Source organism: Hemitrygon akajei, chromosome 13 (assembly GCF_048418815.1).
Source record: "Hemitrygon akajei chromosome 13, sHemAka1.3, whole genome shotgun sequence".
Lineage (NCBI taxonomy): Eukaryota > Metazoa > Chordata > Chondrichthyes > Myliobatiformes > Dasyatidae > Hemitrygon > Hemitrygon akajei.
Window position 1 is genome coordinate 2,481,329 of NC_133136.1, and position 16,557 is coordinate 2,497,885.

At 43.1% G+C, this 16,557-nt stretch overlaps 1 protein-coding gene across 4 annotated transcripts in view; it reads left to right on the plus strand.

Moving 5' to 3' along the window:
* Positions 1–16,557, plus strand: part of katnal2 (katanin p60 subunit A-like 2) — a 116,222-nt gene that overhangs the window by 61,465 nt on the left and 38,200 nt on the right. For 3 of the 4 annotated variants that reach the window (XM_073064034.1, XM_073064036.1, XM_073064037.1), the window contains 2 exons: positions 11,242–11,360; positions 11,868–11,959. In XM_073064034.1, the coding sequence (XP_072920135.1) occupies positions 11,242–11,360; positions 11,868–11,959 (211 nt within the window). The remainder of the gene's footprint in view (positions 1–11,241; positions 11,361–11,867; positions 11,960–16,557) is intronic. The other variant, XM_073064035.1, reaches the window with a different exon arrangement.

A 16,557-nucleotide genomic window follows, 5' to 3' on the forward strand; every position in this document is an offset into this window, starting at 1 on the left:
GCAGTGTGATTGCAGAAGGACCTAGACAAATTGGAAGAATGGGTAAAAAAGTGGCAGATGGAATACAGTGTTGGGAAATGTATGAGAATGTGTTTTGGTAAAAGGAACTGTAATTCAGACTATTATCTAAATGGCGAGAAAATTCAAACATCAGAGGAGCATGAGGATTTAGGAGCTAATGCTGGGCCTTGAGAAGACACTAGTTAGGTCGCAATTGGAGTATTGTCAACAGTTTTGGGCCCCATTTCTCAGAAAAGATGTATTGTCATTGGAGAGAGTCCAGAGAAGGTTCACGAGGATGATTCCAGGAATGAAGGGGTTAACATATGAAGAGTGTTTGGCAGCTTTAGAGCTTGTACACACTGGAATTTAGAAGAATGTAGGGGGATCTCATTTAAACCTACCGAATGTTGAATCTCAGGGGGACCAATATCCTGGCGGGGAGGTTTGCTAAGGCTATTAGGGAGAGTTTAAACTAGGATTGCTGGGGGGTGGGAACCAAGCTGAAGAGATGGAAGAAGAGGCGGTTGGCTCACAAATAGAGAAAGCTTGGAGACAGTGTGAGAGGGAGGATAGGCAGGTGATAGAGAAGGGATGCACTCAGAGCGATGGTTTGAGCTGTGTCTATTTCAATGCAAGGAGTATTATGAACAAAGCGGATGAGCTTAGAGCGTGGATCAGTACTTGGAGCTATGATGTGGTGGCCATTACAGAGACTTGGATGGGTCAGGGGCAGGAATGGTTACTTTGAGTGCCAGGCTTTAGATGTTTCAGAAAGGACGGGGAGGGAGGCAAAAGAGGAGGGGGCGTGGCACTGTTGATCAGAGATAGTGTCATGGCTGTAGAAAAGGAGGAAGACATGGAGGCATTGTCTACAGAGTCTCTGTGAGTGGAAGTTAGGAACAGGAAGGGGTCAATAACTCTACTGGATGGTTTTTTTATAGACCTCCCAATAATAACAGGGACATCGAGGAGCAGATAGGGAGACAGATTCTGGAAAGGAGCAATAATAACAGGGTTGTTGTGGTGGGAGATTTTAATTTCCCAAGTATTGATTGGCCTGTCCGTAGAGCGAGGGGTTTAGATGGGGTGGAGTTTGTTAGGTGTGTTCAGGAAGGTTTCCTGACACAATATGTAGGGAAGCCTACAAGAGGAGAGGCTGTACTTGATTTGGTATTGGGAAATTAACTTGGTCTGGTGTCAGATCTCTCAGTGGGAGAGCATGTTGGAAATAGTGATCACAATTCTATCTCCTTTACCATATTGGAGAGGGATAAGATCAGACAAGTTAGGAAAGCGTTTAATTGGAGTAAGGGGAAATATGAGGCTATCAGGCAGGAACTTGGAAGCATAAATTGGGAACAGATGTTCTTGGGGAAATGTACGGAAGAAATATGGCAAATGTTCAGGGGATTTTTTTTTACAATAGGTGCCCAATTCATTCTTCAAGGGCCCAACATTGTTCTTAACTATCTCCTTTCTCTTCACATACCTAAGAAAGCTTTTGCTATCTTCCTTTATATTCCTGGCTAGCTTGCGTTCGTACCTCATTTTTTCTCCCCGTATTGTCTTTTTAGTTAAGTTCTGTTGTTCCTTAAACACTTCCCAATCATCTGTCCTCCCACTCACCTTAGCTCTGTCATATTTCCTTTTTTTTTTAATGCTATGCAATCTCTGACTTCCTTTGTCAACCACTGTGGCCCCTTTTCCCCCTTTGAATCCTTCCTTCTCTGGGGGATGAACTGATTGTGCACCTTGTGCATTATTCCCAAGAATACCTGCCAATGCTGTTCCACTGTCTTTTCTGCTAGGCTATCCGTCCAGTCAACTTTGGCCAGCTCCTCCCTCATGGCTCCATAGTTTCCCCTGTTCATCTGCAACACTGACACCTCCGAGCTGCCCTTATCCTTCTCAAATTGCAGATAAAAACTTATCATATTGTGATCACTACCTCCTAATGGCTCCTTTACTGCGAGATCGCTTATCAAATCCTGTTCATTACATAACATTAAATCAAGAAATTCAGAATATTTGCAGGAGTTCTGCATAGGTATGTTCCAATGAGACAGGGAAAAGATGGTAGGGTACAGGAATTGTGGTGTACAAAGATTGTTGTAAATCTAGTCAAGGAGAAGAGCTAGGAACTGGAGGAAATAGCAGAGGTACTTAATGAGTACTTTGCTTCAGTATTCACTATGAAAAGGATCTTGGTGATTGTACGGATGACTTACCACGGACTGAATAGCTTGAGCATGTAGATATTAAGAAAGAGGATCTGCTGGAGCTTTTGGAAAGCATCAAGTTGGATAAGTTACTGGGACCGGATGAGATGTACCCCAGGCTACTGTGGGAGGCGAGTGAGGAGATTACTGAGCCTCTGGCGATGATCTTTGCATCATTGGGGATGGAAGAAGTTTTGGAGGATTGGAGAGTTGCAGATGTTGTTCCCTTATTCAAGAAAAGGAGTAGGGATAGCCCAGGAAATTATAGACCTGTGAGTCTTACTTCAGTGGTTGGTAAGCTGATGAAGAAGATCCTGAGAGACACGATTTATGAACATTTGGCATGGCTTTCTCAAAGGCAGGCTATGTCTTACGAGCCTGATTGAATTTTATGAGGATGTGACTAAACACATTGATGAAGGTAGAGCAGTAGATATAGCATATATGGATTTCAGCAAGGCAGTTGATAAGGTACCCCATGCAAGGCTTATTGAGAAAGTAAGGAGGCATGGGAACCAAGGGGACATTGCTTTGTGGATCCAGAACTGGCTTGCCCACAGAAGGCAAAGAGTGGTTATAGACGGGTCATATTCTGCATTGAGGTCTGTCACCAGTAGTGTGCCTCAGGGATCTGTTCTGGGACCCTACTCTTCATGATTTTTATAAATGACCTGGATGAAGAAGTGGAGGGATGGGTTAGTATGTTTGCTGATTACACAAAGGTTGGGGGTGTTGTGGATAGTGTGGAGGGCTGTCAGAGGTTACAGCGGGACATTGATAGGATGCAAAACTGGGCTGAGAAGTGGCAGATGGAGTTCAACACAGATAAGTGTGAGATAGTTGATTTTGGTAGGTCAAATATGATGGTAGAATATAGTATTAATGGAAAGACTCTTGGCTGTGTGGAAGATCAGAGAGACCTTGGGGTCTAAGTCCATAGGACAGTCAAAGCTGCTATGCAGGTTGACTCTGTGGTTAAGAAGGCATACAGTGCATTGGCCTTCATCAACCGTGGGATTCAGTTTAGAAGTGAGAGGTAATGTTGCAGCTATATAGGACCATGCTCAGTCCCCACTTGGAGTACTGTGCTCAGTTCTGGTCACCTCACTACAGGAAGGATGTTGAAACCATAGAAAGGGTGCAGAGGAGATTTACAAGGATGTTGCCTGGATTGGGGAGCATTCCTTTTGAGAATAGGTTGAGTGACGGAGGATGAGAGGTGACCTGATAGAGGTGTACAAGATGATGAGAGGCATTGATCGTGTGGATAGTCACAGGCTTTTTCCCAGGGCTAAAATGGATAACACAAGAGGGCACAGTTTTAATGTGCTTAGAAGTAGGTACAGAGGAGATGTCAGGGGTAAGTTTTTTTATGCAGAGAGTGGTGAGTGCATGGAATGGGCTGTTGGTAACGGTGATGGAAGTGGATACAATAGGGTCTTTTAAGAGACTTTTGGAAAGGTGCATGGAGCTTAGAAAATTTGAGGGCTACAGGTAACCCTAGGTAATTTCTAAGGTAAGGACATGTTTGGCACAGCTTTGTGGGCCGAAGGGACTGTATTGTGCTGTAGATTTTCTATGTTTGTATGACCAGATAAGATGGATGTGGTGAGGATGTTTGGCTCTGGTGGGGGTATACAGAACTGGAGGGCACAGCTTCAAAATTGAGGGGCAACCTTTTAAAACAGGAGGATTTTATTTTAGCCACAGAGTGGTGAATCTGTGCAATGCTCTGCCACACACTGCGGTTAAGGCCTAGTCCGTGGGTATATTTAAAGTAGAAGTTGATAGATTGCTGATTGGTCAAGGCATCAAAGGATATGGTGAGAGGGCAGGTGTATGAGGTTGAATGAGATCCCATAAAATGTATTCAACCTCCCCCCAGAAGTTTTCATGTTTTATTGTTTTACAACACTAAATCACAGTGGATTTTATTTGGCTTTTTTGACACTGATCAACAGGAAAATACTTTTTGTGTCCAAGTGAAAACAGATCTCTACAAAGTAATCTAAATGAATTACAAATTTAAAACACCAAGTAATTGCATAGGTATTCACCCCCTTCAAGTCAGTATTTAGTGGTTGTAACTTTGGCACAAATTATAGCCTTGAGTCTGTGGTAATAGGTTTCTATCACCTTTACTCATCTGGACACTACAATTTTTCTCCATTCTTCTTTGCAAAACTGCTCCCACTCTTTCTACTTTTTACTTTTTGTCTAAGACCCATTTATAACTCAAGTCTCTGGGGAGGTCTTCTCTGCCTCTCCAGGTAATGTCTGACCTGAAACGTTTGCTTTGGGGAATGAGTCTCCACAGGTACATCAGGTGGGTTATCAGCACTGATGACGGGCTTATCTGTAGATGATGCTGATGTGGTCACATCAGGAGTGTTTGCTTCTATGTCAGGTGAGTCCAGGCAAAGCTTATCTGTAGATGAGGCTGATGTAGTCACATCAGGAGTGTTTGCTTCTGTGTCAGGGGAAGCCAGGCAAAGTGTTGTTGTGTTTTTCACCTGAGCTTCCAGGATTTGATCCACATGACGTCTCCATACATTGTCTCCCATCTCCACTGTACACATCAGTGGCCCGTCTATGGCGGAAATTGTACCCAGCTGCCACTTTTCAGTCCAGTAATCATGTGCAAGAGCTAACTGTCCCACACTGAAGCGCCGTGTTGATTTGGCATTCAAGTGTTTGAACTGTCTGTTCTCCACCTACTGCTGTACATCTGGTTTGAGAAGATCCATGTAGGACCTCAGGTTCTTGTTCAGAAACATCATTGCTGGAGTCTGATTACCGGTTGCATGTACTGCATTATTTTAGGCAAGGAGGAAGTTGTCTATCTTGTGTTGTAGTGGTTGATTTTAGCTGTCCCTTGCCTTGATGGCTTTCTTGAATATCTGTACAAGTCTTTCTGCCAAACCATTTGTGGATAGATGGTAAGGGGCAGATGTAAAGTGCTTGATTCCATTGTTCTTCACAAAACTTTGGAATTCTTCAGAGACAAATTGTCATCCATTGTCTGTGCAGATTTGTTCTGGTATGCCATTCCTGGCAAATATGGCCCTCAGCACTGTAATGGTCTTTTCTGAAGTGGCTGTCTTCATTTTGATGACCTCTGACCATTTGGAATGTGCTTCAAAGGCAATTAAAAAGATAGAGTCCATGAATGCTCCAGCAAAGTCAAGGTGCACTTGTTGCCATGGTGATGAGGGCCATTTCCATGGATGGAGAGGGGCTTGTGGTGGTGTGTTCTGGATCTTTTGACATCCAGAGCAGTTCCTGGTCAAGTCCTCAATCTGTTTATCAATTCCCGGCCACCACACATAGGCACGGGCAAGACTTTTCATCTTCACGGTGCCCCTTATGCAGTTCCTCCAGTACTCTGGTGCGTAGCTTGGGAGGAATCACAACTCGTGAACCATACATTAATGTTCCCCGACACACTGACAACTGCTCCTTCCTTGCTGAGAAGGCTGGAAACAGTGTGTTACCATGTGCTGGCCATCCCTTTACTGTGATGTCATACACTTTTGACAACATAGGGTCATTGCGTGTTTCTCTTTCAACGAAGCTGTTTGTCACTGGTAATTGTTCAACTATTGTTGTATGAAAGACCTCTGCTGAATCCATTTGTGTAGTTATCTCTGAAGTCGGCAGTGGTAAACATGACAAACCATCTGCATTGCCATGTTGTTTGGTCCCCTTGTGTTCAACGTCATACATGTGACCTCCTAAGAAAAGAGACCATCGCTGCAGCCTTTGTGCTGTCATCACTGGAATGCCTTTACCTGGGTTGAAGATTGACTCGAGAGGCTGATGATCAGTCGACAGGGTAAACTTTTGACCGTACAGGTAGTGACTGAATTTCTTGACTCCCCACACGAGGCTTAGGGCCTCTCTGTCAATCTGTGCGTAGTTGTGTTCAGCTGAAGTTAGCGTTCTTGAGGCAAAGGCTATTGGTCTTTCTGAGCCATCTGGAAACTGTGCAATAACACAGCTCCTATCTCAGGGGGTGAGGCATCACAAGCCAGTCGGATTGGTAAGGAGGGGTCAAAGTGCATGAGCACCCTTTCCAAAGTTATGAGTCTTTTAGTTTCTTGAAACGCTTTCTCACAGCTCTCAGTCCACTTTCATTGTGTCCCTGTCTGTAATAGTGCATTTAGTGGGTGTAGGACAGTGGATAGGTTAGACAAGAACTTGTGGTAACAGTTCTGTAGTCCAAGATATGCTCTCAGCTGAGACACATTTTCAGGTGGTGGTGCCTTAAGCACTGCTCCTATCTTATCTTGAGACATGTGTAAGCCATCCGTGTTGATCACATGCCCACAGTATGAGATTTCCTTTTTGAAAAACTCACATTTCTGTCGATTAGCTCTGAGCCCATATTCTCGTAACCTGGTGAGCACTTGTTCAAGGTTAGAAAGATGTTCGTTGTCATCTTTGCCAGTGACAATGATGTCATCCAGGTAACACTGAGTCCCTGGAATCCCCTGCAGGACCTGGTCCATCGCCCTTTACCAGATTGCAGGAGCTGATGCTATCCCAAACATCAACTTGTACTGGTAAAGTCCTTTGTGTGTATTTATTGTCAGGTATTTCTTGGATGCATCATTGATTTCCATTTGGAGATAAGCCTGGGCCAAATCGATTTTTGTGAAATGTTCCCTTCCTGACAGGGAAGCAAAGATGTCCTCAATACGGGGTAGGGGATACTGTACCGTGCGGAGAACTGGGTTAACAGTCACTTTAAAGTCTCCACATATGCGCACCTTGCTTGGTTTTACTGGTTTTGTGCTGGAGGTTTCCATCATCACTGGAACAATAGGCATGGCCCATTCACTCCGGTCCACCTTTGACAGGAGCCCAGTCTGCTTAGGATTTCTTAGCTCAGCCTCCACTGTAGGACGGATTGCATACGGCACTGGTCAGGCTTTGTGAAATTTTGGACATGCATTTTCCTCAATGTCAATCTTTGCCTTCATGCCCTTAAGTGTTCCTAATCCTTTCATGAACACTTCCTCAGTCAGCAAGTATTTGTGACAGTCTCTCAGATGTGGCCTTGCTGTCCTCCTTTGCTGACACAACTAGTGCCTTGATGGTGTGCCAATCCAACTGGATTTTCCTGAGCCATTCACGTCCCAGCAACAGTGGTCCTCTATTTTCAGTACATAGAGGTTCAGCTGCTGTGTTTTGTCTCAGTAGGTCACTGTCACTTTAATTTTACCTTTGGGACACACTTTCTGTCCTGTGGAAGTCTTTAGCAGTAGTTTAGTTCGTTTCAGAGCTTTGTGAGAAAACTGTCATTTATAGTCGTGTACAGAGATCACTGTTAAAGCTGAGCCTGTGTCCAACTCCATTTTCAGTCTCACACCTGCCACTTGTGGAGTGATCCATATTACTCTTCGATCATCTGTCTCTTTCACGCTGTGAAGTTGCAGACAAGACAATTCACTTTTGTCTAAGTCATTTTCACCAGAGCTGCTTTCTTTCATTTTGTGTACATTGTTGTATTTTCCTTTCAGGGGTTTCTTGTTTCTCTGTATTTTGTCCCCTTTCTGCTGTTTACTAGCTTTGCATACTCTGCCAATGTGGCCCTGTTTGCCACAGTTTCTGCATTCTTTGTCTTCAAACCAACAGTCCTCATGGTCATGTGACATGTTCCCGCAACGGTAACATTTCTTTCCTTCATTTCTGTTCAGTGATATTTTATTTGTAGCATATTCCAGAGATTTTTGTTGTATCTCTGAAGCATCCTGTGCTGCTATTTCCAATGATATTGCAATGTTCAGCGCCTTCTCTAATGTAAGGTCTTTTTCACACAGGAGGTTCTTCTGTGTTTTCACAGTGCATGCCACACACTAATCTGTCCCTCAATGCGTCCGATAGACCAGCTCCAAATTGACAATGTTCTGATAATTCGCGCAATTCAGCACAATATTCAGAAATGCTTTCATTTTTGCTCTGATTGTGAAATTTAAATCTTTCAGCAATGACCAGTGGTTTGAGGTTTAAATGCTGTTGAAGAGTGTCTACTATTTGCTTGAATGTTTTGTCAGCTGGCTTTTCAGGGGTTAACAAGCTCCATAGCAGCCCGCATCAATCTCTTACTATCTTTCCTTTCAGTTAGTCCTGACGAAGGGTCTCGGCCTGAAACATTGACAGTGCTTCTCCTTATAGATGCTGCCTGGCCTGCTGTGTTCCACCAGCATTTTGTGTGTTGTTTGAATTTACAGCATCTGCAGATTTCCTCGTGTTTGCTCCATAGCAGCCCGTATGTTTTTGCTCCCATAATACTGAGGCTACATCCACACTAAACAGGATAATTTTGAAAACGCTGGTTTCGCATAAAAACGATAGGCATCCACACTATGCATTTTTGAAAATATCTCTATCCACATTGAAACAGAGATTTCGGCGAATCTCCTCCTACTGGGCATGTGCAGGACACATCTACTGAAAACAAGCGACATGTTTGGTGTCGAATCTCGCCGTAAAAGTGCGTGTTTGTGTAGTTACAGACTAGAGAAACTTAAAATGACGGACAGCTGTTGGCTCTCACGCAGAACTTTAAAAAAAAACGAATACTGGAGCGTATGGAGGCAACCGACAGGGAGTTCACAGACAGATTGACCCGGCTGATGACAAACATTGAAAAACTGACTAACTCTGTTGCATTAATAAAGGACCTTATTAAATGTATAAAACATGTCTGCATCAGTGTTACCTTGTATTTCCATACAATGTTACATTAGGCTGTTACACATCTATTGTCAGAGAAGTACTTGCATAAATAGGTAAACCACCTTCATACGAGCAAGGACAGAAAACAGAGCAAAGTGAGTGTACTTATTTATTCAGTAAGTATTTGGTCAAAGTATTTGGTGAGTACATTTCTAACTCTTCTGGCTTCAGTCTTGTTACCATCTGTTCTGAAATTGTTAGGTTGCGTTCAAGAAAACAATGAAATAGCGTGCTGCCGTCCGATAGCATTTTCAGATTTTTCCGGTTACCCTGTCCACACTGATCTGCCTGAGCAGTGTTTTCATAAATACCCACCCTGGAAAGTGTTTCTGAAAAGCTCCGGTTTCGGGGGACGAAAACGCCGTTTTAGTGTGGATGGAGGGTAAAAACGAAGAGAAAAAGCTTCGGTTATGGATTTATCCGGTGTAGTGTGGACATAGCCTCAGTAAGACGCTGGCTTTCTTTTCATCATTAACCCCGTCAGCATCACAATATAACTCCACTCTTTCAATGTAAGTTGCCCAGTTTTCAATGCCACTATCAAATGCTGTAATGGTTCCAATGATTGTCATCTATGTTATGTTAATTTAGCTCAGTTTTCCCTAGCTCTTTTTAGCTAGCTCCTTGTAGTCACAGCACGTTCCACGTGACTCATGTGTCCTTTTTGCTAGCGCCATGAGTGCGCTCCATCTAGATGTGTGTGTTGCTCCTTTTCATCTCCCTTCTCTCTCTTCTCTACTGAATCTCATTATTAATGAAATACGGTGTTCCAATAAGATGTAGGTTCATAATTCTCATTGCCAATTTGTTGTGTATGTGGCCTGTTTACACAACTATATTATTAATAACAACATTGGAGATGGGAACTAAGTTTCCACGGTTCTTTACTGGTAGAGTCCGAACTTTAGCACACATATTTACAGATCCATACATGCCTAATAGCGCATGCAACAATGTGTCACTACAACATAAAGTAGTCCCTTATTATAATATGGGCTATATGGTACATGTTTTATATTTGTAATTAGTTTAGATCATTTCGTAGAGATCTGTTTTCACTTTGACACGTATCATTTTCTGTTGATCAGTGTCAAAAAAGCCAAATTAAATCCACTGTAATTCAATGCTGTAAAACAATAAAACATGAAAACTTCCAAAAAGGGTGAATACTTTTTATAGGTAAACACAAAGTACACTGCAGATGCTGGGATCAAAGCAACACGTACAACAAGCTGGAGGAACTCAGCAGGTCGGGCAGCATCCGTGGAAACAAGCAGTCAACATTTCGGGCCGAGACCCTTCATCAGGACTCGTCAACATTGAAAGGCCCAAAACATTGATTGCTTGTTTCCGTGGATGCTGCCCAACCTGCTGAGTTCCTTCAGCTTGTTGTACGTGTTGCTTTTTATAGGTACTGTATGTCTTATAGTCTAATGGTCTTAAGAATTTTTTCACTCAGAGGGTGGTGAGAGTGTGTTGATCAAGCTGCCAGCGGGAGTGATGGATGTGGGTTTGATTGAAGTTTGATACTTAGAGAGAGGGGTATGGAATGCTATGGTACAGATGCAGGTAGGTAGAACTTGGCTGACATGAACTAGATGGGCTGAAAGGCTTGTTTCCAGATGACCATAAGATGTAAGAGCAGAACTAGGCCATTCAATTCATCAAGTTTTGCCATTTGATCATCCCTCTCAACCCCCATTCTCCTGCCTTCTCCCCATATCCTTTGACACTCTGACTAATCAAGAACCTATCAACCTCTGGTTTAGATAAACCCAATGACTTGGTCACCACAGTCATCTGTGGCAATGAATTCCACAGATTCACCACCCTTTGGCTAAAGAAATTGCTAATCATCTCTGTTCTAATGGACATTTCTGTATTCTGATGCTATGCCCTCTGGTCCAAGACTCCATTTTCTGTGCAGTCGTGCTCTGACTCTATTGTATTTTCTTCTGCCATCACACTGGGCAGTCTTTTCCAGGCACCAAGCACTCTCTTTGTACAAATAAAAACTTGCCCCTTACATCTCCTTTGAACCTGGCCCTTCACCCACCGTAAATGCACCTGTATGTTGTTAAATGTTTCAACTGAGAGTAAAATGCTGTCTGTCCACTCACTTATCCTATCATATTATGATTACTTTATGTTTTCACTGTTGCCTATAACATTGCAGAAATTGTTATTTCAGAAGTATTTTTTTCAATGACTGTGCAAATAAATTCTTTTCTTACAGGGCCATTTTGTGTCATATTAATTATTGTATTTTAATAAGGTACCGGAAAAACTTTGCTGGCAAAGGCTGTGGCCACTGAATGTAACACAACGTTCTTCAACATTTCAGCTTCTACCATTGTCAGCAAATGGAGAGGTGACTCTGAGAAACTTGTCCGGGTAGGAAGCATTGATTCTATTGAACGAATTCATTGTTTTTCTGCCACAACCATTTTGTCTTAAGCCTTTTAACTGGGAACATAGTTATTGGAATGTGTGATATTGACACTGATGCATACTGCCAAGACTCCAGTCCATATTTAGCTTACTTTTGTCAATGGGAAAAGGAAATATTGGTAAACAGTGAGTCTCTTCCACTCCAAAGGGTCCATTGAGAGCAGCATACGCAGAAGGTTGGAGGAACTCAGTAGCTTTTCCCCATCCTGTGCAGTGGCCCCTCTCTGTCCGATTGTGATGCAACCAGTTAGAATGTTTGGATACTTCATCAAATGTATAGAAACTGCGCCACCCATTTGCAAACTGTTTAAATAATGTTTGCCTCTCTGCCTCTCTACCCCCCTCCCCCCCGCTCCCAATTTTCCTCAGTGGATGTGATCTTACTTTGGATAGCACTTTTCTTGTTTGAGAATAGTTGTTTATAGGTGTTATCCTTCTTGTGTTTGCCAGGTGCTGTTTGAACTTGCTCGATTTCATGCTCCTTCCACCATCTTCCTGGATGAGCTGGAGTCAGTGATGAGTCAACGTGGCAGTGTTCCAGGGTCAGTGCTGTGCATCACTTCCCTGTTTTACTTCCCAGGATACTTATCGGAGAAACTTGTATAGTACACTGATGTCTACCCTGATCCTCAGAATTCCCTGGGCTCCTATCATTCATACCTTGATTAGTTCTCCCACATTGGATCACCTCACATTCAAGACCATAAGTTGCAGGATCAGAATTTTCTATTTGGCCCATCAAATCTGCTCCACCATTCCATCATGGCTGATTTATTATCCCTCTCAACACTATTCTCCTGACTTCTCCCTGTAACCAATGATTTCCTGACTAATCAAGAACCTATCAACCTCCACTTTTGCATGTTTCACCAATGCTTTACTAAAACAACTGCAGACTGGTACTGGAGGGTCTCGGAAACTTTCCTTATAGAGTCATAGAAAAACACAGCACTGAAACGGACCTTCAGCCTATCTAGTCCATGCCAAAATAATTTAACCTGCCTACTCCCATCGATCTGCACCAGGCCTATAGCCCTCTGTATCCCTACTATCCATACACCTATATGAACTTCTCTTAAACTTTGAAATAGAGCTAACTTGCACCACTTGCACTGGCAGCTCATTCCACACTCTCATGACTCTCTGAGTGAAGAAGTTTCCCCTCATATTCCCCTTAAAATTTTCACCTATCACCCCGAACCCATGACCTCCAGTTGTCGTCTCACCCAACCTCAGTGGAAGAAGTCTGATTGTATTTACCCTACCTATACCCTCATAACTTTGTATACCTCCATCAAATCTCTCAATCTTTAATGTTGCAAGGAATAAAGTCCTAATCTATTCAATCCTTCCTTATAACTCAGGTCCTCCAGACCCAGCAACATCCTCATAAAATTTCTCTGTACTCCAGGTCGGTGTTCAAATTTGCACACAATACAGCAAATTAGGCCTCATCAATATGTTATACAACTTCAAAATAACATCCCATGTCCTCTCCTCGGTACTTTGATTTGTGAAGACTAGTGTGCCAGAAACTTTCTTTACAACCCTGTGACACCACTTTCAATGAATTATATGGGCCGAAATTCCCAGGTACCTTTGTTTTACTGCACTCCTCAGCGCCTTCCCAATTCACTGTGTGAGATCTACCCTGGTTGGTCCTACTGAACTGTAACACTTTGCACTTGCCTGCATTAAATTCCATCTGCTATTTTTCAGTCCATTTTTCCAGCTGGTCCAGATTCCTCTGTAAGCCATGATATCCATCCTCACTTTCCACTACACCTCCAATCTTGATGTCATCCACAAATTTGCAGATCCAGTTAACCGCATTATTATCTAGATCACTGATATACAGTAAATGACAAACAACAATGGACCCAGCATTGATCTCTGCGGCACTCCAGTCAGAGAGGAAACCATCTGCTACCACACTCAGGTTTCTACCACAAAGCCAATGTCTGTCTGTTTCCTGACTAAATACAGATACAACAAATGCATTTAAGATCTTCCCCATCTCTTTTTGCTCCTTGCGTGGATTACCATTCTGATCCTCCAGAGGACCAATTTTGTCACTGGTAATCCTTTTGCTCTTAACATATCTGTAGAATCCCTTGAGATTCTCCTTCACATTGCCTGTTATGGCAACCTCATGTTTTCTTTTAGCCCTCCTGACTTCTTTCTTAAGTATTCTCTTGCATTTCTTACACTCCATTAACACCTCATTTGTTCCTACCTGCCTATAACTGCAATGCACCTCCTTTCTTTTCTTTACTAGGACCCCAATATCTCTTGAAAACCAAAGTTCCCTACTTCTGTTATCTTTATGTTTCAAGGCATAATACAAGCTCTGAAACTTCAAAATTTCACTTTTGAAGGCCTCCCACTTACCAATTATACCTTTGCCAGAAAACAGCCTGCCCCAATCCACACTTGCTAGATCCTTTCTGATAGCACCAAAATTGTCCTTTCTCCAATTTAGAATTTCAACCCATGAACCAGACCTATTTTTTTCATATTTACTTTGAAACTAATGGCATTGTGACCACTAGATGCAAAGTGTTTACTGACACAAACCTCTGCCACCTGCCTTGTCTCATTCCCCGACAACAAATCTAGTATCGCACACTGTCTCATTAGAATTTTACATACTAATTAAGGAAACTTTCCCTGAACACATTTGACAAACTCTATCCCATCTAGTCTATTTACATAATGAGATTTCCGGTCAATTTGGGGAAAGTTAAAATCACCTCCTATAACAACCTTATATTTCTTGCCACAAACAAAAGAAAATCTGCAGATGCTGGAAATCCGAGCAACACACACAAAATGCTGGAGGAACTCAGCAGGCCAGGGAAAAAATACAAAACCCTTCAGTCCTACCGAAGGGTTTCAGCCCAAAACGTTGGCTACTTTTTTCCATAGATGCTGCCTGGCCTGCTGAGTTCCTCCAGCATTTTGTGTGTGTTACATATAAGACTAAACATATAGGAGCAGAAGTAGGCCATTCAGCCCCTTCAAGTCTGCTCCATTCAATCATGGGCTGATTAAATTCTTCCAGTTATCCCCACTCCCCTGCCTTCTCCCCATACCCTTTGATGTCCTGGCTAATCAAGAATCTATCTATCTCTGCCTTAAGTACACCCAATGACTTGGCCTCCACAGCTGTTCATGGCAACAAATTCCAGATTTACCACCCTCTGACTAAAGTAATTTCTCTGCATCTCTGTTCTAAAAAGACGCCGTTCAATCCTGAAGTCATGCCCTCTTGTCCTAGTATCCCCTACCATGGGAAATAACTTTGCCATATCTAATCTGTTCAATAGACAATAGACAATAGGTGCCTTCAGTCCCATCAGTCTTCTCATCACCGTTTCCTTCCGAATGTCAATCTGTTTAATTTCCTCTGTTACCCTATGACCTTGGCCCATCCATATATCTGGGAGATTGCTTGTGTCTTCCTTAGTGAAAACAGATCTAAAGTACTCATTAAATTCTTCTGCCACTTCTCTGTTTCCCATAACAATTTCACCCAATTCATTCTTCAAGGGCCCAACGTTGTTCTTAACTATCTTCTTTCTCTTCACATACCTAAAAAAGCTCTTGCTATCTTCCTTTATATTCCTGGCTAGCTTGCGTTCGTACCTCATTTTTTCTCCCCGTATTGTCTTTTTAGTTAAGTTCTGTTGTTCCTTAAACACTTCCCAATCATCTGTCCTCCCACTCACCTTAGCTCTGTCATACTTCCTTTTTTTTAATGCTATGCAATCTCTGACTTCCTTTGTCAACCACTGTGGCCCCTTTCCCCCCTTTGAATCCTTCCTTCTCTGGGGGATGAACTGATTTTGCACCTTGTGCATTATTCCCAAGAATACCTGCCATTGCTGTTCCACTATCCTTTCTGCTAGGCTATCCGTCCAGTCAACTTTGGCCAGCTCCTCCCTCATGGCTCCATAGTTTCCCCTGTTCATCTGCAACACTGACACCTCCGAGCTGCCCTTATCCTTCTCAAATTGCAGATAAAAGCTTATCATATTGTGATCACTACCTCCTAATGGCTCCTTTACTGCGAGATCGCTTATCAAATCCTGTTCATTACATAACACTAAATCCAGAATAGTCTTGTCCCTGGTCGGCTCTCGTACAAGCTGTTCCAAGAATGCATCCAGTAGGCACTCTACAAACTCCCTATCCTGTGGTCCAGCACCAACCTGATTCTCCCAGTTCACCTGCATGTTGAAATCCCCCATAACTACTGCGACATTACCTTTGCCACATGCCAATGTTAACTCCCTATTCAACATGCACCCAATATCCATGCTACTGTTTGGTGGCCTGTAGACAACACCCATTTGGGTCCTTTTGCCCTTACTGTTCCTCAGTTCTATCCACACAGACTCTACTTCTCCTGACCCTATGTCCCCCCTTGCAAAGGACTGAATCTCATTCCTCACCAACAGGGCCACCCCACCCCCTCTGCCCACATTTCTGTCCCTACGATAGCACGTATACCCTTGTACATTCATTTCCCAGGTCTGATCTCCCTGCAGCCATGTCTCCGTTATCCCAACAACATCATAGTTACCCATTCGCACCTGGGCTTCAAGCTCATCCGCCTTATTCCTGACACTTAGTGCATTCAAATATAGAATTTTTAGCCCATTTCTCCTCTCTCTGTTTGAATCGCTGCCTATTGTGCTTAACCCAGCTCCCCGAACTCCCATCGGGCTATATGCCCCTAGAATTTTGTTGTCCTTCCTAAATTTACTTATTCTTTCAACACATTTAACTCCATGTTCCGTCAGACCATCCCTCTGTACACGAGTCCTCCTTATCACTTGTTCCGCCCCACCTTCCTCTACTACACACTTAATATTCCGGAACCGTGTAGTCCCCACCTGTCCTTTATTCTTCCTCTCGCTATCCTCTCTCACATTCTGGATCCCCGCCCCCTGCAAATTTAGTTTAAACCCCCCCCAAGAAGCACTAGCAAACTTCCCTGCAAGAATGTTAGTACCGCTCCAGTTCAGGTGTAAACTGTCCCTTCAGGCCTTTTAACATTCGGAATGTTTCTGTGAGATCCCCCCTCATTCTCCTGAACTCCAGGGAATACAGCCCAAGAGCTGCTGGATGTTCC